The sequence below is a fragment of the Homalodisca vitripennis genome, chromosome 1 (genome assembly GCF_021130785.1).
Source record: "Homalodisca vitripennis isolate AUS2020 chromosome 1, UT_GWSS_2.1, whole genome shotgun sequence".
NCBI classification, from domain to species: Eukaryota; Metazoa; Arthropoda; class Insecta; order Hemiptera; family Cicadellidae; genus Homalodisca; species Homalodisca vitripennis.
The window spans coordinates 116,559,750-116,587,086 of NC_060207.1; the positions used below are offsets into that span (position 1 = coordinate 116,559,750).

The following is a 27,337-nucleotide window of genomic DNA, read 5'->3' on the forward strand; positions in this document are numbered from 1 at the left end:
GTACTGTTCCTTCTGCTTATTTTAATTTTCTTTTTAATTTCTTGTTATCTCACCTACCGATAAATCAATTGTAAATCCGGAGATAGTATTTTTGATTTAATCGTGAATTCAAATAACAATCAATTGTTAAAGGATTCTATCTAAAATTATTATTTTTAGCGCTGGGCATATTATATTTTAACTGTAGAGTATCACATTCACTAGTTTAAAATAACGTTAAAAGATGATACGTGTTATAGGACGTGGTTTATTACTTCCCCTTCGATACCAGCCAGTTTTGAAAAAATATCTCCTATAATCCCAGTGATTCTCTACCATGTATGACATAAAAGTTACAGTACTAGTTTGCCCCTTATGCGGATCTTTGCAAAAAAGAGTAAATTTTTGTTCAGCTTGAAATATATTAAATTACAACTATAATAATTTAAATAATTTCAAACCTGTATAACTGTATTTATGACAGGTATATAATAAAATACACACTTATAAGATTAATTTATACAAATGTGCAATAAAAAATAAGCAACCGCCACACCAAGTTTCGTTAAATTATCGCCAAGTTTATACTTTAAAACAATTACGTTTTGTACGTCGATTATAAGAAAAATAATTGTCTATTAAATCGGAGTTCATGACCTGTTAAATCAGAGACTGTGGTTCCTGAAGTCGGAGGTCATAATAATGATGTCTGATTGAATATAAACACTAATTTAATGGACAGGAAAATTATCGACATAATTTGTAAGTATTTTAAATTTTTCTGGATAGCGTTCTTTGTCACCGATGCATCAAAACCAGTATGTGGGAGGCAGGAGATAGTTGCTGCGCGAATTGAAAGCAAGTCATGCTCTAAATATTTACTTACTGCTCAGATTCACAATGTTATTATTTCAAAAAAGGAAAGAAGAAATATTTTTATAAATTGTTAAAACGGCATGGCTTAGCATAAATAAGTTAAACTAATTCCGGAAGGTTTGTAAGCATAACAAAACTCTAGAGTAATCACATTGGTATTTAATTAAAAAAGTATTATTTTAAAAAAGTCCTTGGCAAAATTTCGACATGATTTATTGAATGACATAATAATCCGTAAGACACATTAGTTTACCATGTAAGCTCCAGAATAACCGCATTTACATTTCTGTAGAAACGTCACCAGGGCCCTTGGTGTTATATTCTTCATATACTCGTGACTTGAGCTCACTCTATAGTTCACATTATCGCTTCGCATACATTCCATTCGCATAGCATCCACCAATGTATCGTAAGCTAACGTCGCAATCTACCACCTGGCATATCCAGCACTGCCACAATGTGGTATATCTCATAGTGTATTGTGGAGGGAAGGTGTTGTTATTTTGGCGCGAAGAGCAGCAGTCCGCCCGCGGCACAGCGGCAGAACAGTCGCTTGGCAGGTTCGTTGGTATATTGTTACTTTTCGTTCACTGTGTTATTCGTAACATATTACAATTGTGCTGCTTAGCATATTTGTCTATTAAAGTACCGAACTTTGCTTTACAAGAAAGTTTTGACAGTGTGACAACAAAATCGAAAACTTAAGCATAACTTGCATGGTATTTTTAAATACAGTAATTGAATGATTAACTAAAGTTAAGGATGACAAACTGAGAGAATAGAGTAAATACATTTAATAGAAGTTCCAAATAGTGAATAAATTCCAATTTAATGAAATTTTAGTATAATTATAATTAATTAAATCAAGCTTGATGGACATTATACGCGCTCAGAAGACGTGCTTGTTTAGCAAGTTTTGTTTTTATTTTTATTAAAATTCACAGGTTGAAACATTTACTAGTGTTGTATTTACGTAAAACAATACAAAGTACTCTAAATACAAACTTATTATGTTTGCATAAATTGTTTGACTCGTTATAAATGCCAGTTAACCGAAGAGGAAATGTTTAACATGCTGAATTTAAACAGTTTTAATTACCAAAATACACATCTGAAGAATCTGCTTAAATATTTACTAGTTTTTATTCAAACAAAACATAAAAAATATAAATAAAAAATAAGTCAATATAATATTTTTGACCAAATCTCACAACTTATTCTGGTTTTCTTAAAGCGCAATGTTTTTGTTTGTTTGTTAAACAAGTTATAGCTATTCTTCTCAGTTTTACTAAAGTCAGATTAGGAACACATATTAGGTAGAGGCGGTTAAAGTAATGTAAAATTAGAATCATAATCATAATAGAACAAATAATATATAGGAATAACTCAATATGATATTACATAAATATGGCGCGAGTTTTATTCCCAATAAAATAACAACGGTGCATCCCTATTTGACAGTTTTTATAGTACAACATACTTCTAGAGTAGACATTGCTGAGAGGGTCTAGAGATTCCAGAGATTCAACTCCATTTTGAAGAAATAACAATAAGTATAACAAAACATGCCAAAGTTTAACAATTACTCTATTATATATTGTTATTAAAGCACTTATTGGGACATTCTTCTTTTTTTCCTAAAAACATTATAGTTTCGGAAAAACTTACAGCGGTTAAAAACCTTGAAGCGAGAAATGTTAAAGTTTTATATAAAATAAGTATCGGAGCTGCGGTAATGTAGAATTCACGCAGAGGTAATTGCAATTTCTCGTTTTATACTTACTTTTCAAATTAGATAATTAATTATACTGTGACAAGTGTTTGAAAGATGCGGAGTAAAATTGAAAACCTGTTTCTTAGTAAATACGCCACAGGCATATTGTCTTGAAATTGCCTGTGAAGTGTCCTAGAAGATTCCACTGAATTCAAGCTTCAAAATATGGTTAACTTTAAAAAGTACAATTGTTTAACTACAGTATTTAATTTATTAATTTAGAGCATTAAGGAGACTAGCAAGTAACTATTTTCCATGTGTTCCGTAAGAGTGAGCTGCCTCAACTTTGCATTGCTATTGACACCTATGTTAATATATTTCAAGTAACGTTAATAGATACGTGCGTGAACTCTACTCTATCACAGCTCTGACACTAATTCAAATGGCAACTCACTACTGGTATAAAATTAAAGTTCTCGGCGTTTTCACTGGCTATTACTCAAAACGATCGAAAAATTCATTTTGTAATTCATAAGAATAAAATTCATACGATATAATTGTGTTGTGACAATAATTTCGCTACTAAGTAAAAACTAACTTAGCCCATTCTTTTTACGCTTCTTGAAAAATTTGGCTAAATGGTTGGAATGAAATTTGAGCAAGCTCTATAAACGAGTACATAATAACATTAAAACTTTAAAGCTAACAGTGAGTTAGTACAGCGATGGACTTATTTATTTTCTGTAATTTGCTAAACATTTGACGTTCTTGAAGGCTAGAGATAAATGTAATTTAGTCATTAATTGCACTTCGCTGAAAGATGTTTCATTTAATAATGCATTCAAATTATTTATAGGTCAGTTAAAAAAATCAACTCTTATCTTATTAAAATGCTATTAAAACTTAGTAAATCATTGGAAGTTACCCATGACTTCACTCGCAAGTTTCAAAATCAAAGACTATAGCTTTTTAAATTAAAGCATTTATGATGTAGTTTGATAGAGCCCTACAATTTATTTAAACATAATTAGACACATCTGGTACTTATTATTTCAATATTTATGGTTGAGAGATTCAACACGTAAATCAAATTTTGGCTGGTTCTATTTTAGATTTTGTTGTATGAATAAATAAATGAATAAAAATAAATAAATGTGTGCGTGTGTCACAAACCTTATTTGGTCAAAAATTTCAACTTCGGCCTGTTTAGATTAATTTTCTATATGAGCTATTTCAAGTGCCTTATTTGAGTTTGCCCTGTGTCCCGACCAACAAAAACCCACTTCGTTTAAAAAGTGTCCATTTTCGGCTCTTTTAATTTACTTTTTGTCTAAGATTTTCAAGTGCCATAGTGATAGTTTGCTTTTTTGCTCCAATAAAGAAAATATATGACTTACATGCGACCGGAAAGTTACTGTGGTCCAGAATAAGAAAAGACTGATTAAATTTACTTCCGCTCTAATTTATTTACGGTTCCACAGTTGAGTTTATGTTGTTGCACTGAGCAAGAAAATAAACTCATATGTGGGTTTTGGAATCCAACTTAGATTTAAAAGTGTTTAATTGCGGTCTGCTATGTTTCTGGTGCTATAAGTGATATTGAATTTTACCCTGATCAAGAAAATAGCTTCAAAAATGCTAATAACAATGTACACTTTAAAAGAGAAAAATGTGGGTTCTTTGGGGATATTTATATACCACCGCGGACGTTTTTTTAGGTCTTTTATAAATGTACAATTCTGTAGTACATTATTTGGTGATAAGTCGTAAGGTCTAATCAGTATTAATAATGAGAGCGCTCAAAAATATCAATCTGTTTTATATTAAATTTTTATACTGTTTTCATTGTGTTTTAACAAACATTCCTCTCCTAGTAGAATAACAATTTCTCGCTCAATGCGTCTTGAGTGGAATTTGAGATATGATGCGATTGAGATACCGCTGCCATAATCTTAGGGTAAATAGATGCCAAATTTACATGCCTTTTTAATAAGCCTGAGAAATAATTATAAAATTTTTATTTTGAATTTGCTCTCAAAGATTTTAAAATTCTTGAGGATTTCGTGCTTTACAAACATTAAAAGATTTTTTTCAAAACACTATGGATATATGTATGGGGACAAATTTATATCCGTTAGATACATTTACCAGTCAGGTAGTTTTGAAAACAAAATTAATAAATTATCTTAACTATTTACGTAACTATGGCCAGGAACGTTATAACAATTTTGTAACAAATACACAAAAAATAGAAAATTAAAAAAATTTGATACATGCTATTAGTCGAAGATTCTTGAAATATTGGAAATAATTTCATTTAATACCACTAATGAATTATAACACATATTCCAATATTAATTTAATTTTACAAGGCCATTCAGAATTGAAGATTCCATCCTCAGGCAACTTCACAAATGAATAAATTCTTCTCAAATGTACAGAAAATTGTAAATATTTATTCACTTATGAAGTTGCCTGAGAATGGAATACTTAATTCCGAATGGCCTCGTAAAATTAAATTAATATTGGATTATGTGTTATAATTCACTAGTAGTATTACACGTTTTAGGTTATTTAAGACCTTTAGGGGTGTTATATCTATTAGGTTTTGCTTGTGCTTGTTTACACTAACCTTTGGGGCATCTTGTATAGGTGTCTCGTTGGTTAAAATGGTGCAATCGATTTTTGGTGGGATTTCTTTTATTTTAAACTCATAGCCCTTTATGGTAACGTTTCTGAACACACATAAAAAAGACACACACTTTGGAATACTCCATGAAGAATTTCAAGCATTTAATAGGCAATATTGCCTATTAAATGCTTTAGGCAACAAACTCAAATTTTTGATTTGGAAAGAAATCGGGTTGTGGATATAATAATTGAGCAGATAAGTGTAATGTATTTGTTGGACTTTTTGTTTCTTTCTTTTTTTACCAATATAAGAATGTAAAACTAGTATAAATTACGTTTTTCCGAAGAGGAGTGATAAATTCAAACTAAGAGCTACATTTTGATGCACTTTGTGGACAGAGTGTAAATAAGTCTAATATTAAACTCATTTATCACAGTTTGACTGACGTCACAAGGTTAAGTGCTGTTCCGACACATTGGGGAGCCACGTGGTTCGTATCCTCTTGTAGAACCTGCGATAGATCATCTCTGGAGATTGTAAGTTCGCCCCATTAACTGCTCAATCTCTTCCTATTTTAATGGGGCTAATGATTGATGCCATTAACATTTATAAATACATAAAACATGCGATATAAACTAGACCACTTTATTTCATAACTTTCCGATTACGATGTTTCCCATTTGACTGATAGACATGTTCTTTATCCCTCAGGGAATTAGCTGTTGCATAACAGGAAGTATTGTTTACGTACGAATTTTCTTTTACGGATAAAAAAAATTTCGAATTACTTCCTAACCTTATAAATAATTATACACTTTAAAAATAATTAACTACTCACTCAGTTGCTGTATGCTGCTCAAGACAATCCGTATATTGCGTTTCTTTAGTTAATATGTAAGATAAAAATTGGGCCCCATTTGGAAAATCCTGGCTATGGTAATAGATTACATCGAGAATGATAAAAAAATACGTCCCTTTTAAATTTTGTAATAGTTAGCTCTTAACATAAAGATACGGGTAATATTTCTTGTTTAATGGTATTTTAGGACGACGTCCTCTTAACGGGGGGCCCCTTCCATATCTACAAAGTTTCAAATGCCAACCAGTGAGTCTTTTTGAAATGTCATTGACAATCGAACAAAAAACCAAGCAGTTTGGTGGAAAATGTAGGTATCGATTTCACGTTTTCGCTTTAATACAACAAAATCATGCTTATTTGATTTATATAATTGTTCTTCACATTTAGAAACATTCTAAGTACGAGGGTGAATACTTGTACGAGCGTACGAGCTTTGCGAATACTTATAATATAAAGATTCAGAGAAAACTCTGAGGAACTGACAACCCCAAAAAATACATGGAAACAATTTATAATATTTATTTTCGGAGTCGCAAGTCTCTTAATTAAAGCTTGTCTTTGATTTACATTTATAATAATAATTTACAAAACATCAACTATAACTAAACTGAATAGATAACACAAAGATAAACACTGGTCACATTTATCCACTTTTAATTACATTTTGCCTTTTTAGATGGTTTAAACCTATTAGAAGTACAAATATTTTTAAATCCGTAAAATTGAAATTGAAAATATAAAAGTTACCATTATATTTACACCAAACTACCTAGTCTGCGAACTTCTTAGTCTGAGATGATTATTCAATAATGATGATTGCTATTCTGAAAGTTTAAAAGTGAAGAACATTTCTTTTAAAATCTTGATTTGAGTCTAGGTTCGTTGATTTTGCCATCTATATCTAGAAATGTTCTACACACTTCCTGTTATGCGAATTACTGTTATTATTAATGTTAGTAAATATATGTTACTATTGTTAATTGTGCACAAAATTAGCATGAAGGAATGTTTAATCACTCTGTATGAATTAATGTAGAAGTTGAACAACTAACAATTTTACCTTGGAAAATAAACTAAGAGTGAACCACTCACATCCATAATTTCTCTCATAACATAAACTTTATTATATTTTCGTTCTGTTTATTTCAGATCTTAATGGCGAAGTCAAAATGGACATTTTGGCACCAACTGCAGTGCTACTTTGTTTCTTTCATCTAGTCACAGGTGCATTGAATTTAATACTTCAATTTAGATACCGTAATTCATAATCTATTAAAATAGTAGCTTTGGATGTTTGTGATCTAATGAGAAATCAATGAAATCAATTTTCACGCGTTTGAAAATTATAGTATAATGTAACTAATAGTTTGAAATGTACAGATGTGTTAGTTGTAATTTAAAAAAAATACTCAAATTAACGACGTGCATTTTATAGTTGTCCGGTACCATTTGAATTTTTTGTAATATGTAAAGTCCCCTAATATTATAGATTAGTGTATAGATTAAACCACACACCTATTAGTGTTAAAACACTCATAGAGATATTGATGTAATTTATATTTACTGCAAGTAATTGAAATATAGTGATATAATATAGAAATAAATATATTCACCTTATTCGAGTTTTATGTAGTCATTAGTGATTTATAATGTAATTATTTATTGATAAAACAGCAGTATGAAGATACTGCTGATTTATAATATGACAGGGTAATAGTGCTTCAACCACGTGTCTCGTAAAAGGCTTGAAGTTTAATAGAAATTTTCAAGTATGTAACTCAATTCATTCTTGAAATATCACGAGGAAAGTTAAACTTCGCTAATACTCAGCCAAAGCCACAAGTCAAGAAGCGTGTTTTTAGTACAATTTAACAAGTACTCTTTCACTGTGAATACTGAAGGCTAAATTTTGTCATAAACAAGAGCCTCAATAACAACAAAAACAATAATAATAATAACGACTTTTTACAATTATCATAGCTCATGCCTTTTTAATAAGTACTTGTTAGAGAATTAGAGCTCTGAATACAACATAATAGCCTCATAATAGTTCATCATCTCTATGATGAACTATTAGGTTGTCTTCAGAGCCGGCTGTAGACCTAATGTCCATCTTTAATTGTATTGGAGAACACTGACTCAAAACCTGTTACGGTTTCATTCCTTAATGGAGGACGTAGAGATTAGTTTATGAGATTAGTCTTATTTTTATGGAATAAATTTCAGATTCTCGGGAGTGATTTTCAGTGGGTTTCTTGTCCCGACAGAATTACTTAGTGGTTAACCATGGGAGAACTATGTTCTTTGATGCTTGACTCGGCTATTACATGAATATCCTCCAGAAGCCACTTAACAATTGTAGTCATATCACTTTGGTCTGGTGTACAGTGGCCGGTAGGACAGAGGTGCGAGTCTTGGTGCCTCCTGTGGTGAGGCGAGGCTCCACCGTCACTCTCCTCTGCCTCCACAACGTCTCCAGCGACAATCTCTACTCCGTCAAGTGGTACCGGGGAAATTACGAGTTCTACCGGTACGTTCCACGAGAGAGACCTCCAGCGTCTTCCTTTCCTCTGCCTGGCCTTGAAGTTGATGTAAGTTTGGCATTTATTACCATACCTATATATTACCAGGCTTAAATTTTGGACATAGTAGGTTTTAGTTTTGTTTCAATTCCTTTGTAATGATCTATGTAATGACCTCTTAACCTGATGAGTTCTACAGCTAAAGGTTATACAACAGTATAACATTTCGTATACATTTACAGTTATGTTTATGGAGATGCATCCCAATCTCATCCCTTGATACACGGCCAGTGCAGTTTGTAGTGTTCAAATCAGGTCAGAAATTAGGTTCAGTTAACAAAGTTATCTAGTGTTGCGATAAGTAGTATCAATAGTAGTAATATGGCTGGACGTTTGATAGCGCTCTGAACGGTTTTTATTGATCAGTTATGTGTTTTATCTTTTCTGTGGTAAAAACACCTTTATCGCCTGAATTGTACTCATTGGGTATAAAAGTGAATGTATTATCTGTAAATACTATTCTAGCTATAGGATAATATTATAATCATCTTCTGCCGTCACCCACGAATCTACGGAAGGCTATCAGAGTAAGGAACTAGTCCTCAGAGCAACCAGTATGAAAGGAGTTCCAGTCATACTGAGTCTACACTACAAAATGAGTTAATAGAGTGCCTTTGTATAGCATTAATAAAAATACTCAAGTTTTTATGTGCTACTCTTCCTTTATCACTCTCAATATGATTATTGAAATATAAATAATACTGAATTTGACTACAGTACTAATGCTTTTAGATGAACGGGTCAAGCGGACAACAGGTGACGGTAAGAGTGCTGAATCGTCACATCTCAGGACAGTTTACTTGTGAGGTATCAGCTGAGGAGCCTGACTTCAGCACCAACAGGGACTCGGCTAATCTCACAGTCTTGGGTAAGTCTCACTTGTCTGGGTAATCAGATCATGTGATTGATAGTAGCAGGTGTTGGAGAGTTACGGTCTCCAAGACTTCTCACGACATCATAATGTCTCAGGACAGTTTAATTGTGAGGTGTTAGCCGAAAGGCCTGAAATCAATCAGCAACAACAGGGACTCGGCTAATCTCACAGTCATTCTGTAATTCTTTGTTACTTATAACAAAACTTGTTGTCATCGTTGCATCTTGGAGAAGTTCGTGATCCTGTAGTATTTAATTTTTCATTATGTAGGTTCAATTATAATTTTTTAATTGGCCTATGACCTTATATGGAGCAACTATTATGTATACTGTTTGAACTTTAAATTATAGACAGGAACATGTGCACCCATCTTCTTTCAGTTTGTGTCAGAGTTTTAATCCCAATGTTCGGCATTTCGTTCTACGCTAAAGAAAAAATTCTACAGAAGCACTGAATGCAATACCAGATTATCTTTTATATGTTTTGAGTTAGTTATGGGTAAGTATTTTCCTCAGGCTTGGACTCTCCACAATCCTGGAAGCGACAAAACACGTGTTCCAGCTGTTGCGTGTCACCACGGAGTCATGTAAATGGATAAATTATATCAGTGTCCGACTTAATAATAACGTTCTCCCGCCGCAGTCCTTGTGGATTATTTTAAATAGTGGGGACAGAGGCCAAATCCTTTCAGGATAAAAATAGCTCCTGGTCTAACTAGCTATAGAAAAAACTCTCCACCTACGTTTGTCACGGGTCCAGTAAAAGTACAGATTTTGTTTGTGGTACCTGAGTTATATGCATAAACTCTGGTAATAGGTTCTTGATGTAATTCTAATCGTGTAATAAAGTAAGGTGCAGACTTGCTTGTCATAATGCGTCTTGAAATAATGCAAATTTCAGATACAATTTCTTTGTGTAATTAGCTGTAATTTTGTTGTATTTTTACTTTGTTAATTTGTAACTTTATATCTAACTATTAATTTCACAACAAAATAAGTTGTATTTAATCAATTTTTTTGTAAGCGTTAATTTTGATGTTACGATTTCTCTCTTACGTTTACATTAATTTATAAAATATGGCGTTTTGAATAAACATTTGTTAATTACTTCGTACAACAAATTATAAACTTTAGGAAACTAATCCTATATAGATTTCAATGAAATGAAATTGGCTTTGATTTGTTTGATTTGGATTGAGTCAAGCTCCTTGTTGTAAAATATATTTCATTAATGGAGAAAATGAAGTTTTATGTGAGAGTGCAGAGAGAAATATGTTTACAAAAATAATACAACTATCCTCATGTGTACCGATAACAGTTAAAAGCCATGCAGTAGTAGACAAGAATATCTATCGTATTATTGTACAGTATAGTCACAGTTACCCGTGGTGTCGCTCGTAATATTTCATACACTTCGCACGTATATGAGTACTTCTGGTTCGAGTGAATTGTATTTCTGACGCCAATTTGCCACGTTTACCTTGTTACCGTGATCAAGAAAATATGTAAAAAAAAGTATATTTATGTCCATTGTATTTTATTCTAATCTTGTTTTTTATGCCATAGTTGGTTTGGCTTTGTGTCTCTGATCAAGAAACTGTACATACATATACATATACACAGACAGGTCCTACTTATGTCCTAAAGTATCTGCTTTCGTCCATTGCAATTTACTTATTTTAAGGTGCAACAATAGAGTTTCCTATCTTGTCTTGATAAGTAGGTTACATATAAACAGGTCTGAGAAGCCTACTTCTATCAAAATAAAACTAAGATGGTATTTGTTACGTATTTATTTGATGGTATTTGTTTGTGTTAGATAGTAACTTGGTCTTTGTTATCTGCATTACAGTACTGGCCAAGCACTGCATATTTAATATTTGCTAAAACACCCAGTTAATAAAAGTACTTTTTAAATAACACTTTTAATTTTCTTATCTCGTTATTTCTTACTTTGTGCTCAACAGTGGTTACAGAAAAATAAATTTACTATCAAGCTTCTCTGTGCTTTCAAGACTATAAATGTAAACAAATTGAAAATAGTGGTTAAAATTATAAAATATGGTTGTGCTGCAATAGAAAAATCTTAACTCAGAAGAGGTGATTATATTTAACAGGCTCTTTCAGTTGTCTTTTGCTGTAATGCAACTTTAAAAACTAAGATGGGATTTTTCGTAACTCAAGAAACGAGTGGGGAGTTGCCCGGAGGGACTTTCGAAAAACCAATAGGCCTATATGTTAATCAGAAACCCTAACTAAAAATGTCTACGTAAAATGGTTATTATGATACACAATTTATAGGTATTTAGTAAAATGGAAATTAGATAAACAAAAAACGTTTGCCAACGGAAACGTCAATTGTTGTAGGATTTTTTCCTTTAAAGAGTCGTACGCCTTCATTTGTGTATCGTATAACAGATGTATACTACGTGAGAAGTGCAGCTATTTAGTAGCCATTTGATGTACTACAACTTGTCAGCAGTCACACTGAAGTTAGTCGAAAAACCTTTTCTCATCTCTTTTATGTCTGCTCTTGTCTGATATCCTCATCTCATACTTGGTTTTCCTTTGGGTATTTTTCCCTTTGGCCTTCCTTTCCACTCTCTACGAAAGGCCGATTCCTGGCCCAGCCATATTAATCTTCTGCTTTTTATACGAGCAACCACATCCGATTCCTGCTACGAGTATCTTAGTTCTCCGTTTTTTCCTAAATGCCCATTCTGCTCCTCTTGGATTGGTCTACAAATTCTTAGTAGTTTGTTTTCGACAAAAATTAAACCTCTGAGATTTCATTGTAAGATCCTATAATTTTGATTCAAACAACAAAACAGGTTGGATAACTACTTATACAATCTTATCTTGATTAAGATGTTTTAGTGGTTATCAGCTAACTCAGAAGCGTTATCAGGCTCCCGTAGCTCCTGAGTGCTGCAGCTATCCTGAGCTTGTATTTCTTCTATGTTCTATGTATGTTCTATTCTATCTTCTATGTATGTTCTATTCTATCTTCTATGTTCTTCCTTTTGAAGGTTGTCCAAGCGTATTTAAAATCATCTACTTGCTGAAACGTAAAATTTAAGACAGGCAGTTTTGATGAATTCTTTTCAGGTCTTCTACTTATTTTTCGTATATTCGGTAAGACTTCATTAACTAATAGTTAGACCTTTGCTACTTCTAATAAATACATCTCTATTAGTTTTACGAGATCCTATTTTTTCTGCCAAGCAACGTCTAGTATCACATAAAGACAACACACTTATTCCCTCAAATGTTTAGACTTTCTGCTGCCGCAATTTTTGTTGTCTTCAATATATTTTCAATAGTAAAATGAAATAGGAGAGGGGACAGTTCATATCCTTGCCTTGATCCAGTGCTGGTTCCAATTCTATTTTAACCTTTCATCTGTAGTTGTTCACAAACACTTTTGCCAAGTTAATTAGGTTTTGCGGTGCATATCGTGTAAAATTCTTAGTACCTATTAGTGATTAGCATTTGAGGGTTTTGGATTTAAAGCCGCGCAAGTACTAAACCATGTTTCATTCATGATAACAATACCACCAATTTACATGATGCTATAGTAAAGACTTATGACTAATGTCATGTTTTAGAGATCGGGCTGCGCAAGCCGCTCTTGATACCTGCTAGCAGTGTCCACGTGTCTGGCACTCCCATGCAGATTAACTGTTCGGCCCAACCCACCGTACCACCACCTCATATCTCCTTCTACATCGACGACATCAAGGTATGCTATTGGCTGTTGTTCTGCACTTCACAGTATTTATCCACGAGAAATCGACGCATATATATATATATATTGTTTGTTAGTGTCAATCGAGTTTGATTTGAACGATTCTAAGAATCGCAAAATTGCCTAACATCTGATCGTCACAGTTCAGGGTAGATATTCAGATTTTGACAAGCAGAAAGTAGAAATCTTTCACAACATAGAAGCTTGCTATACTCGTGTAATAGCGTAGATTGGAGAATCTAATCATGCACTCAACGTAAATCCTTACAGATTTGCTTTATCAAGAATCAAGAAAATTGGCAGTCTTCCAGAAAATATTGAGTAACTAACATTGTGAGTCCTAGCTTAGAGATTTCTTGAATTTTTGAAAACTTTTAAAACCATCTCACATTTACTTTTGAGGTAATTAACGTGACTAGGAACTCGTAGGGAAACAAACAGCAAACAACCAATTATTAATAATGGCTTAAGGTAAGTATAGTACTCGTCCTATAAAAATCGGCTGAGCTTCTCTAACAAGTAACTAACTAGTTATTTGACTAGCTAGTTTTACGCATTTATTGGCGATATACATTGAATATTTCACACAACTGTGATTACACAAAATCAGGATGAGCTTATGAAGGACACTAACACGAAGATAGGCTATAATTGGAACAATATTACAGTACTCTCTCTACAGAACACGGTCTTTCATTTTTGGACTGATTTCTTGGACTTATCAGAGACGATTGTAGCTTCCCACTAGTTGCAGTACACCGTACGATTACCTAGGGTTATTGTGTGATCTGTATACTGTTATACCAATCTCTGTTGCCAGACTTGGCACTAAAAGAATCACTTTTTAAAATCTGTTTCATTTTTCCCGCACATTTCTCCAATATAATAGGTCTAACAATACTCAAGCTGTTTAGTTGTTGGACTATGTTCAGGTAGAGAAGACACAGGTAAGGACAGTAAAGCCTGGGTTGGCTGTCCTGGAGGTCCTGCGATTGTCTGAGTTCGAAGGTCCTCTGTGGATTCGATGCGAAGCGTCCGTTAGCGGCGTCTACCATCTGAGCAGCGCCAGCATACCGATCCTGGAGCAGATTCCATTGCTAGGTATCTTTACAAGGACACTTTGTTATTTCATATATATATATATTTTGGGTTTCTGGATATTTCACCAAGAATTTTTATTCTTTGTGCGCAAATTAGAAAGAATTACTAAGATGAAAAAACTTATTGAAGAAGACTTATTTGTCTGAAGAGACAAATCAATATTTATTTGCAATACATCGTTAGATAATAACATTAAATCAATAACCTTGCCTAACATACAAGGAGTGTGGTTTTATTACAATTTGTTTACAATGGTTTGCTGTAGCAATATTCCCAATCCTGCTAAATGGCTGTTGACATAAAGGGCTGCTAGTAAAGACGGAGTAAGCATATATTCATTACAACACTTTCCAAAATGATCATTGTAACAAGTCTCCTAAACATTACAGCTTTACTCGGTACAATTTATTTGAAGTTTACAATTAATTACATATGTGCTTCTTTACTACGTATATTTCATTAATATTTTCAAAACCTTGCAATATTGGAGTTCTTGAGATTAATAGACACGGGTGATGAAAAAGACTAAGTATTTCTACTAAGACGCTATATTACCCTACATTTCGTTATGTAATAGTCAATGAACGGATATTTCATTCAATGCTAAAATAAGTTGCTACTCTAAAAACGTTGTGACTGCGCGCTGTCTAGCGGCAAGCTACTGAAACGGCGGTTATTGCAAAAAAGTATGAAGCATTACTGATAATACTGTGCATACAAAGCATAAATGTTGGATTCAGTTAATTTGAATGCAATTATTTAAAATAAAGGACTAATTACTTGAACATTCAAACAGATTATGACTCTAAATATCAGATTTAGGACGGTGGATAGCGCCATCTACAAAATGTCTGCTAGCCTAATCTATTGCAAGGTTTATTCTCTATTAAATGCAAAGCTATTAGATATTTGAATTTTGTAATACTGAATTTAAAAGTGAAACACCTAAACAGTTAAGCGTCATTGAGTCAGTTGGGTATTACCTTTTATGTTTATCACATTTATTGTATTAATAATATTTTTTGCTAGATGACTAATACATTTTTTCTGTAATCCAAAGAAAAGATACAATATATTTTATAAAATCACTTTGATTTGTTTCAGGGCAGTCTAATGGTGTGCCTTTGATATCGACGCTTTCTACTTGTATTTTTCTGCTGCACTTTCTTCTCATGGTCCAGTACAAATTAACTATGTAAATAAACTCTAGTTCCTTATTTATATGTAGACCATAATTATGGTTAATGTAATGTTATAATAACGTTTAATTACCCTTCTATAGTTACCTATATTTTATTTATTTTTGTATTTTGATATTCAGTTGAAACTGATTGTTCTAGTAAATTATTGTACTGATTTATTCTTGCGAATCGAGGCTGTGAATGTTGAGAAATGGTATATAAAGATATTGCACATGTAAAAATGCGCTGATTGACAGACATCAAATTTGTCCAGTACAATAAAAGATGTCGATAACAACTCGGACTCATTTTTCAGTGTTACCTATAAACATGTACTCAAATTGGAAAGTAACTTACATTTTGATGAGAATAAAAAATATATTGTGTTGATAAGAGGTGCATCAATAGCTAAAACTGAAATGTAAACAAACGCCAGTGTTTGTTTAAGTAGGTAAGTTTAAAGTTGTGTTTTTGATGTGTTTCCCTTCGTCCTCGTCTTCAGCCATCGTGTTTACTTGGAACATTACCACCTCGTACGTTATCGCCAGTCCAATGATCTGCAACATATGTAGAGAACAAGTGTTACTCATAGTCGTTGTGCCTTTTCTTTCATTTGGTACTTCTGGAGAGTGGTTACTGCAAGGCAACTGCTGCACACTATACACACCAGGTCATCCATAACTTAGGAAAGAGAGAGGATAGACCAGTAAAAGATATAAAACTAAATTTTGTGACTGAAAATGCATTGTTGCTAAATAGTATAGGAATGCCAACAATGCATCCATTATACAGTCCATAATAAAATCTCTCTGACGATTTGAGTGCATACGAGATTAATCCTAGAAAAATATCACACTTATGTACCCAAGTGTTAAAGGTACACAAATAGTGCAGGGATATCAACGATATCTACAGAATTCAAGGTAAAAAGTTTCAAATTAAGTCTCTGTGACAAGTTTAATTCTTAATTAGCAAAAACGCACACTCCTTTAGCGTAGAGTGAGAAAGGGTATACTTGTTATTCCCTAGCGTTCTTTTTAAATGTAGTCCATATAGCATTATGATGTAAATGTCTGCGAATAAACAACACTTGATCTAACGCTTTATGAAAATAATTGACACTGTCTGTACATACGGAGTAAAAATATGGGAGTAAAAATATAATAAAATAGCCCTTTTAGTACTGACTAATATTTTATAGATGTTGGCGTTCTCTCTGTGTCACAGTATTCTATCATTGTATTCCATCTAGCTATTAAACACAAATTCGTCTCATGTTCCCTTTCAAAATTCCAAAATACCAAGTTGTTAATTTAAATTACATAAAAATTTACGACGTTGTATAACTACAGTTAATTTGGCAATTGACAAAAAAATAATATAAGGATATTTTGTTAGGTAGAATGTTGAACGACTGCTTCCAACCACGTATCCAGGAAGGGAGATAGGGAGGATAAAATTTAAATAAATTAATAATAATAGGTTGCTATACATACAGTATGTTTTAGCTGCCAATCCGTAGTATAAACCATTGGTAATAATAATAAAAAATAATATATACACTAAATTTCTGACAACTTTTTAGTGTTTTTCAATTAGGACAGCTGTAATCTATTAACGGGTTCGCAATGTGTGTGTGTGTGTGTGAGCGCGCGTGGGTGTGTCCACAAGGTCACACTGAGATTTACAGAGGATTAAAGAGTACTAAAAAGTGTTACGTCAGAGCTTGATTTGATTACCATGACGTGGCTTTGCAGATGTCCAAGTGCAATTTTTTTTATCTCCTCTTATACTTTGACTAGGACTTCGGGTGTAACTCATTCAATCGCAGGTCTGATTCGTTGCTTTCAGTGTTCAATATATGAATGATATTATGTAAGTTTCTAGATAAGTGAAAAGTAACCTTGTACTAAGAGCAATGCGGTTTATAAAATCTTCATCCGGCCAAATTTCATACAGAATAACAGCAAATCCATTCCTTTTTATTTCTCATCAGGCTTGAAAGCTTGGAATAATTGAGGTTACAATCATTAAATTTCATTAAGTCTTTTCTTAAAACTCTGAACACTTTAAACTTAAGAATTTTCAACTCACGTCCTCGTTTCCATCCATACAAAAAACCGTTTTGAATGTTCTAGACGGTTGGTGTCGTATTTTCAGCTGGTTTTGTCTAGAAAGCTGCCTGTTTCTTAAACGTCTTACGCCATCGATAAATGCTGCGTCTGTCAGGAGGGTTTTCACATCCTCACTCGCCGATTCTTACGCTGCACTGAAATCCAAGTATAAAACTTGGTTAGGCACAAAACACTCTGACCTTTTCTTCGTAAAGTTGCCATAATAATAGTTTTCGTTAAAACGGAACCCACACAATGACAACGATAGGTAGATTAGCTAATGAAAACAAAACTTTATAAGCAGCTGTATTGCATATGTAATACAAGTTTGTGGAGCAATCGATTTTGGGTTAGAAAAATTTGAAATGTTAAATTCATAGTCCTTTAAGGTAACTGCTCTAAATACAGAAAAAGCATTAATACATTTTGTATTATTTTTTTGTATAATATCAGAAACAACAGGACATCGGCAGGTGGAACATAATCGCGAACTTCTTATGTATCCAGTTCTGAACACAACATACTGTGTGTTTTAGCTTTCTTCTTCTGTACATAGTTCCAATACTCGCCCCCCTCCCACACGGTTGGTGTCGCATCTATTGAGCAAAGCATGGGGTATGGGGTAAGGGCGAGCGACCGCTCCTCGTCTGTAAAATTGCTCGCATCTCAATATTGTTAGTTCTCCTAACGAAATATTTTGTTGTGCGCGCGCGGCCCATTGAAAAGTTGGCCCGCGCATTTAGTCTAAGCAAAAGGTCACGGTTCAAACGCTGAACTAACGATTTTGATCTGAACTAACGTGAAGTAATGAAGAACTAACGATTGAGATGCTAATGGAATGTGCGGGCTAACTTCCCAGACGTGGGAGCTCCAGGTGAGTGGGTGACCTCCTCCTCTACATCAGATTCTCAATTACGAAAGGTGTTGGCCACTGAATTAATTTGTTATTCCATTTTATAAACCTTTATATTTTATATTTCTGATGCCTAAAATCACCGTTCTTCGCAGGTAACCATTACAGTTTTATATGTAGCTTGTGCGTTTACCGAACGTACGTGCGGACGGGCCTAACACCAGAAATTAGCTCTGCCATTGGCTCAAAGTTGTTTTTAGTTTTTATTTTTTCGTAACTTGTAATCTAAAATATAATGAACAATTATATTTCGTGGCCGATAACATTAAACGGTTCCTTGTGTATTTGTGAATGGTGCGAGTTGGCACAAGGCCAACAAAACCTAGATAAGGATACAAGTGATTGAAACGTTTTAATTTGATAACGAAAAGATTAGCAGAATTTGAGCTATTTGGCTGGCTGTTTTCCTTGTATTCCTATAGTAAGAAGAGTAATGGTAACAATTGAGAAGTATGGCAGAAATGTTTTTCCTTTACACTTCGTTGCTCCTTTTCATCTATAAGAATTCTGGAATGAATTTATTGAATTTTGAAATGAAAGCATTAAATAGTTTTGCTATAAACTTAGTAATGTATTAATGTTATAATATTAATTCAAATTCGAACCCTGAAAATTTCAAATCTTAGATTTAGTTAAAATCAGATCAAAATTCCATTTAGACACAAATACAGATTTAGACGGATTTACAAAATATCTTCACTTGGAGGAAGGGGGGAGAAACATCCACTGACAGAAAATGTTGAATTTGAATTATTGACAATACTTTATTCTACAATAAATATTACAAATATATATATATATATATATATATATATATATATATATATATATATATATAATTAGTGTATATTATATGTGTATTATTGGTGTATATTGGTAATATTTGTAATATATATGCTACCATTGGTGCTTCTACATTAAAGAAGTTTCCTATTATTCTACCGCCATTGTGCCAAGTGGCGTCAATATTAACAAAACCAGATTGTAACCCCTTGTTATTTATTGAGAAAAATTACCTTAGTCCTTTATACCTACACTAGAAGTTCAAGATAATTTTTATCTGTCAGAAAGTCTGAGTTGACATTGCGTTAAAGATATATTTTGGAATTTTATAAACACTTTCTAAATTACCTGGAATTACCTAACACCGAAATCATGGAATTAAATATATATACATGTGTGTGTGTGTGTGTGTGTGTGTGTGTGTGTGTGTGTGTGTGTGTGTGTGTGTGTGTGTGTGTGTTGCGCGCGCGCGTGTGTGTGTATGTAAGTATGTCTGTCTGTCTATAAGATACTATCATCTTGGGATCAATGAAAAAAGCCTTTTGTATTTAAATGTTAGTTGTGGTTTCATATTTAAATACACATTTTAGTATTAGATTTAGATTATACTCCCAATATATATATATATATATATATATATATATATATATATATATATATATATAAATTTTCGGATTATGATAGTTATGGTTTCTGGTACTATGTTTAGAGAAGACCAAGACAATATTTTTAATTTCTTCATGACTTATTGTAATAGGCAGAATTCTATGATATCTAATTAAAACTAAATGTTGACATTGGTAACCATTGTAAACTGTGAATTTTAAATTATTGACAGCGATTTACCACGATATGCCAGTATGTGCACTCTGATGTCTTACAAATAATATACAGTATACTACACGTGTTGTCATAATACACCATACCTGTTTTTGAATTACCTAACTATAAACTCAGCTATAAATTAAATTGACGTACCAGAGTTTTTCTTTTACAAAAACGAACCTATAGCATACTTGCGGGTCTAGGAAAACAAGGTCTGTTAATGAAAATTGCTTTTATGAATTGAGCTTTTAACACTTCAATTTATACATTCTGAAACTATTGTTCACAAAATTCTATAGTGTAGCAGTTGCATTAGTTGTATTTATTGTATTAGTTACACAGAAACTATCTCATTCATATGGACAGGTGTGCCGAGATTCTGAGGATGACTGTTACCGCATAAATATGTTACCTGAGCCTCTCAACCACAGAGAGCAGTGCGATAATTGACGCATGGAATTAAATAAAATAAGGCAGCAGTGGCGTAGCAAAGGGGGGGCGGCGAGGGCGGGCCTCGCCTTTTGTAGGGTGACACCCACCCGGTCTCTCCACTTTAAGAATAATGTACAAAACAAATCGCTAGCACAAAAATTTCTTTTTCGGGGACTCCTCCACTAGCACTAGCTCAGCTCTATGTATAATTCGTAGATTCCCGCAAGAAGACCCCGTAAGAGAGCCTGACGCTGTCGTGGGAGATTCCCCGTCCCATACTCGCACTTTTTACTTTCGATGGGGTGACACCACCAACTTCCGCACCGGGTGCCACCCAAGGTAGCTACGCCACTGTAAGGCAGTACTATAAATAAATCCACAGTACTGCATGAGCTATATCTCGTGTATCCAATACATTGAGAGGAAGCAGTCATTGATTATTTTTTCCTTTATGCTCTATGGTCATTGAAGAAGCTCCGGTTCACGTGCATGAATAAAGTGATTGAAAAAAGTGCACAAAACGAATTGGAATTCAAACTGAAATTGAAGGAGTGCTTGGTGGCATGGCTCCCTACTCAGTGGGAGAGTTTTTAGTATTAATGTGTAACAATTTTGCATTTTAAAATCTCTTTTAATTAGTTTACTCTCAATAAATAATTTCTGCTAAATTTATATAAACCAAGACCATTGTAGTGTTTGTTTAAATCTTAACTATTTTATAAATAATTGTATAGTATTGACCATATCATACAAATTTGTATTATAATACACCAATAATCGCATTTGAATTTAAGTTTGTTGTCTCACAGGCACATAAGACACATATAATATAAGTACGATACTTACTGTAAGTAGTGTTCGTCGCGTTATAATAAAGAAATTGAATCCACTTATGGCGACATGGTCATTACATACTTGGAATATGAATCGCTCTACCTAAGGACAGAAAAAGAATTTGGCTGGATAATGATAGGTATATTCTAAATGAGTATTTAAAACTAAGTTGCAACTTAATGACTATCATCTACGTTACAATCTTTCTGTTCACATAGAGTCGAATCATTGTTACCAAAATTAAAATGATTAACTAATTTGGAAAACCATTTAGTCAACATATCTTAAACTATAACTAGCAGGACCAGTAGTATATTGGTGGCGAAATGCGAAGATTTATCTTGATTGGCTGAAGCTTAACCAATCACTTGTCAATATGGCTTCTGGTCACATACTACCAGGTATTCATAGTCTGGTACTTTGTTAAATTATTTTCCTTCTTGATTATTTTAATGGTTACTTTTACTTTATCTGTAATTGTGTAAATGAATAACTACAAAAATACATAATACACATTGCGTAACTTAGTGAAATACATACATATCTTAAACAAAACAAATATAAGAACATAACGTTTTATAAATCTAAAATCTCACATTGCGTAACTTAGTGAAATACATACATATCTTAAACAAAACAAATATAAGAACATAACGTTTTATAAATCTAAAATCTTTTATTGTAAGCTGGCCTCACAGAGAAAAGCAGCTTCAGTCAATAGATGCAATCTAAATCTGGGAGTACCAGTAAAGCATATACGCTTGTAAAGGCGAGTGGATGGGCTGGAACTGTCTCCAGATTCGGTTAGTAAATCAGCGATCAATACAGATTTATCATCGCAGTCCACCAATTTATTGAAAATCTAATTTTTCTTTATTGTTTTCTCTTGATTATTTTGCTTATTATTCTTGGATAGTACACAATGTTTACAAATACTTCGTTTTGTAGAATTCTATTGAAAGTTGTGTTTTGCTTTGACCGATTTCCTATATCATGATGTTTTGTGTGCCTAATGCGTTCGTTTAGATAAGTTGTTTTCACCCCAGATACTATAAGTGCACTAGAAAAGAATTCGCTTTAAAAATGTTTGAACATTATGATTCCGTAATTACTTGGCTTATAGTTAATAACCGTCGTTGTTAATTTATAGAAAAGCTACATATGAGTCCAAACCCAATCTTGAATTAAATTAATTTTAAGGTATGTCTGCCATGAACTAACAATACAAACTTACGTCATCACAGTATTCCTGGGGAGGTACTGCGAACAGGGCATACTTGCAGGCTGCAGCCTCATCGTGGATATTAGCGGCGGAGATGCACACGCCGGCAGTCCTCATTATCAGGAACCCGAAGGACAAAGCGAAGTATATTTTGCTGGCAGTCGTTGGAAGAGGACTAAACAAAATATTATAACTTTAAAATACTGTACAAAGACTATCGTGAATCCATATGACGAATTTCTAGGTTTAATTTCTGTCGTACAGCTAAATATAGGAGAGGAGTTTTCTCAATATGAATCCAATCAGTAAGTATCAAATGTGTTTGAGTTTTTCTTATAGTGTTTACTTTATAAAACTTTAAGAGATTAAATAAACAAGTTTTAGTTTTTTTAATAACAAATTACAATATCAAACAAACTGTAAAGCGTTTGTACAATATTATTTCTAAGACTAAGAATATACAAGTGATTGAGGTTTAAAAATGTTCTTATGGGTATAAAATCAAAAAGGCTGTCAGTACACCCTGACGTTTGTCGAATAAGTTCAGACCAACCCCGTACATTCATAAACAAGAAAGTATTATTTATTCTATTACTGCCTTTTTATTTATAAAAGGAAGTCGACCTCTTTTTTAACCTTAACTCTGTCGTCACCAAGATCTACAGGCCTTCACTAACATACTACCAAATATGTTCAATATGTATTCTCCGTACCCTATACAACTGTTTCCTTATTTCCCCGTAGTATGCATTATCTGTGAAGCTCCACAGTTACAGTTAAGTAGATTTATTATACGTTAACAATACATATGTTCACGTGGATAGGCAACAACCATATGCCACAAAAAATCGATTAATTGTAATACAAATAATAATCAATAATTGAAATCTTAAAGAATAAGGCAACAATAGTGACACTAATAATAATGAAAGTTATTGAATTTGGGAAACTTTGCATTCATCTACATCTTTTTCTACCTACTGATCGGATACTTTGACTTCCAAATAATCTACGCATAATATTATACTGGGTGTCCCAAAATTACAGGACCAAACTTCACCAAATTGTTCAGGAGGTCAAACTGAACGAAAAATGTTATATAATGTATAGTACTATCTTGCTTCGTTTACCTTAGATCGGCCATTTTGTTTTTTACATACTATTAATTTTATTTTTAATACGGTTTTACCGATTTTGTTGAAACTTGGCACAAATATTACATGAACATAAGTTGTAAAAAAATTTTTTTTTAATTTTATGTGTATTTTCAAAATGGCGGCCATTAAAAAACGGTTGGTTTTCAAGTTATTTAGGTTTTAATATTTTAAATGGCCGCCATTTTGAAAATACACATAAGATTTTAAAAAAATATTTGTTTACAACTTATTTATTTATTTATTTCATTCCAACGGCAAAACCAATGTTTACAAATCAAATCTATAACATGCAAATACTTAAATATACTAGTAACAGAATACTAGCATGCATGCAGTATAAATACAAGCAGTATGTAACAACCTGAAAAGTATACTAAGAATAATAACAGCGATAAATATGTGTATATAGTAACAAAAACAAAAACAATTAATAAATACTATCTGTACGTATGCAAGAAATAAAAAGACAAACCAATGTTTACAAATCAAACCTATAACAAGCAAATAATAAGTATACCAGCAACCGAATACATGCAGATATAAATACGAGCAAAGTATGTAACAACTTGAAAAATATACTAAGAATAATAACAATCGATAAATATGCATATATAGTAACAAAAACAATAACAATCAATAAATACTATATGTACGTATGCAAAAAATAATAACAAATGAGGAATAGATACGGTAGGACGTTTCATGTAGAGTCTTGCTGTGCGGCTGTCAATACTCCTCTCCTTATGGTCGAAACCCCGTCGTGGAAGAGATCCAACCCGCCGCAGTGACGGTTGCCAATCCTCATCATCCTTGCAAGTGGACCATGGAAGTCATAGTTTCTTGAGTATTGGCGCCTCCCAAACAACTCCCGCGAACGAGTCCTCGATGGTATACGGAAATCCACTCGCGAAAGCAGCGACGGGCAGTCCAGCTCCCCCCTTATCAGCCGAATCAGCAACAAGACATCCGCCACACAGCGCCTGGTCCGAAGATCTGGGAGAAGAAGCTCGGCCTGCAGCTCAGCAACAGGAATGTCTCTAAACAGCAGTCCTCGCCGCAGTCCCACCAGTCTCAGGAATCTCCTTTGGACCGTTTCCAGTTTATCAACAAGACCCAGCTGGTAGGGAGATCAAACAGGACTCGCATATTCCAATAACTGGCGAACGAAGGATGAGTAGAGAGTCCTTAAGACTGCAGAGCTTGTCATTCCACGAGTTGACCTGTTGATGAATCCCAACATCCTATACGCTCTTCTGCACAGCTCATCGACATGGTCATTGAAGGAGAGATCAGCAGAGAAGGTAACACACAAGTCCTTAATTTTGAATACTCTATCCAGAGGTTGACCATCCAGTGAATACTGAAAAATACTAGGTTGATGCAATCGACTGAAGGTCATTACAGAGCATTTGGACGAGTTTAGCCTCAGTTGTTAGTTCTACACCAATCCAGAACACCATCAAGACTCGACTGAAGCAGTGCAGAGTCGTCCCAGCTGGAGACCACCGTGTAGATTTTGACGTCGTCAGCAAAAAGCAGGGCATCCACTTTCAGTATCGAAGTAATATCATTGATGAATACAGTGAAAAGATATGGGCCTAATAAGGAGCCCTGAGGGACGCCCGAGGATTGGTGGAATTCTTGAGAAAGTGCACCAGGAAGCCTTACTAGCAAGCGCCGTCACAGCAGATAGTCGCTCAGCCAGGAGAGGAGTGGGCCGTGAATGCCATAAGCTTTGAGTTTTTGTCCAAGAATGTAGTGGTCAACCTACATTCCACACGTGTACCACACCACACCTTACACAACAAGGTATGTACATAAGGTATAAGGTATGTACATGTACATACCTTATGTTCATGTTTATAATATTTATGCCAAGTTTCAACAAAATCGGTACAGCCGTATTGAAAATAAAATTACTCGTATGTAAAAAACAAAATGGCCGATCTAAGGTCAACGAAGCTAGATAGGACGATACATTATATGAAAATTTTCGTTCAGTTTGACCTCCTGAACAATTTGTTGAAGTTTGGTCCTGTAATTTTGGGACACCCAGTAGAATAACGCACTGTATAGGGACGAAAGGTGGTTTATGTATTTCATTCTCTTATTGCAAGTACAGCAAAACATTTAAAATACGTTTCTTCAAAACCATTTTATTAATTCTATATTTTTAACTTCTTGTCTGTCTGTTTAGTTCAATGTGACATTATTTTGTTATTGATGACAACGTAATAAGATGTAAATATAGCCTAAAATGTAATATTAACATATATGCCTGAGGATGCCCTCTTAAAATAGAGGGAACATCTTCTGCCTCCTGAAAATCAATAGATATCTGTTACTAAGCAAATTCTATTACATTGCATGGTTTTGCAGAATGATGGAGGATAAATGAACTTGTTTTGCAACTTGTTTTTACTTGTGTTCAGAAGTGAGCAAAGAAATTTAGTGATGTATTTTTTTAATTGGGTTAAACTATTATCTACTAAGAAGTTTTATATTGTGATATTTAATTTTATAGCAATCGTGATATTGAATAATACATTTGATTTTGTTTGCTACTTTAATTTTCAGCAAAATAAGTATTAGTAAATATATTAGTTATAGGTCGGCACGAACATTGTTGTATTAAAAACCCCGTAATACTAAATAAAAGTAACGAAACTTGCAAAATAAACGGATTAACAAAAGTACAGTATTTGATCTATATTCAAACAAATTGATAATCCCCATCAGATTGTACAGAAATATGTAGTGAACCAATTGTGGGAAGCATTGCATGTGATATTCGTTCCCCGTTTATCCATTTGTTACGACTCCAGTATTTTGTTTGAAATTCTACAAGTATTTTTATGTTTGTTAAAATTGAACTAATTCAAGTTTTGTACAATCTAAATATGACTATGAATTAGTTTGAACTTGAAATAGTAATTATTTTACTATTGTTAGTCCGTTTTAAAAACGGTTCCTCATTACAACATTTGGTACACGTGGTACAAGAATTTTCTGATTCTGTACTGCGATGCATAATGATTTTTGTCAAGACTTACCTTAGATTATGATAAAATTGGAGGCATGTATGGTATGTGTCAACCATGAAGAAAACCAGCACCGTGCGGGAGATATGGCTGTTCACCTTTGTCAATACTTACCGAAGACTATTATAGAGTGGGAGGCATATGTGGTATGTGTCAACCGTGAAGGAAACCAGCACCATGCGGGAGATATGGCTGTCCACCTTTGTCAAGACTTACCGAAGACTATGATAGAGTTGGAGGCATATGTGGTATGTGCCAACCGTGAAGGAAACCAGCACCATGCGGGAGATATGGCTGTCCGCCTTTGTCAAGACTTACCGAAGACTATGATAGAGTTGGAGGCATATGTGGTATGTGTCAACCGTGAAGGAAACCAGCACCATGCGAGAGACATGGCTGTCCACCTTTGTCAAGACTTACCGAAGACTATGATAGAGTTGGAGGCATATTTGGTACGTTTAAACCGTGAAG

At 33.7% G+C, this 27,337-nt stretch overlaps 2 protein-coding genes across 3 annotated transcripts; one reads left to right on the plus strand and one right to left on the minus strand.

The window, feature by feature from the left end:
* Window positions 1–1,322: 1,322 nt before the first annotated feature.
* On the plus strand, window positions 1,323–15,843 carry LOC124369918. 2 transcript variants are annotated; one of them, XM_046828103.1, is made up of 7 exons: window positions 1,323–1,415; window positions 7,210–7,284; window positions 8,449–8,651; window positions 9,375–9,510; window positions 13,124–13,257; window positions 14,196–14,364; window positions 15,469–15,843. In XM_046828103.1, the coding sequence occupies exons 2-7, from the start codon at window positions 7,230–7,232 to the stop codon at window positions 15,561–15,563; spliced, it is 792 nt and encodes a 263-aa protein (XP_046684059.1). In that variant the 5' UTR covers window positions 1,323–1,415; window positions 7,210–7,229; the 3' UTR covers window positions 15,564–15,843. The 2 variants fall into 2 exon arrangements, with proteins under 2 accessions (XP_046684059.1, XP_046684069.1); XM_046828113.1 differs by lacking the exon at window positions 1,323–1,415 and adding an exon at window positions 5,638–5,737.
* Window positions 15,665–27,160, minus strand: LOC124369933 (gustatory receptor for sugar taste 64f-like). The gene is made up of 4 exons (XM_046828137.1): window positions 27,083–27,160; window positions 22,681–22,843; window positions 21,459–21,548; window positions 15,665–16,102 (listed from the first exon to the last, which is right to left on the minus strand). The coding sequence occupies exons 1-4, from the start codon at window positions 27,145–27,147 to the stop codon at window positions 15,989–15,991; spliced, it is 432 nt and encodes a 143-aa protein (XP_046684093.1). The 5' UTR covers window positions 27,148–27,160; the 3' UTR covers window positions 15,665–15,988.
* Between the last annotated feature and the right edge of the window lie 177 nt (window positions 27,161–27,337).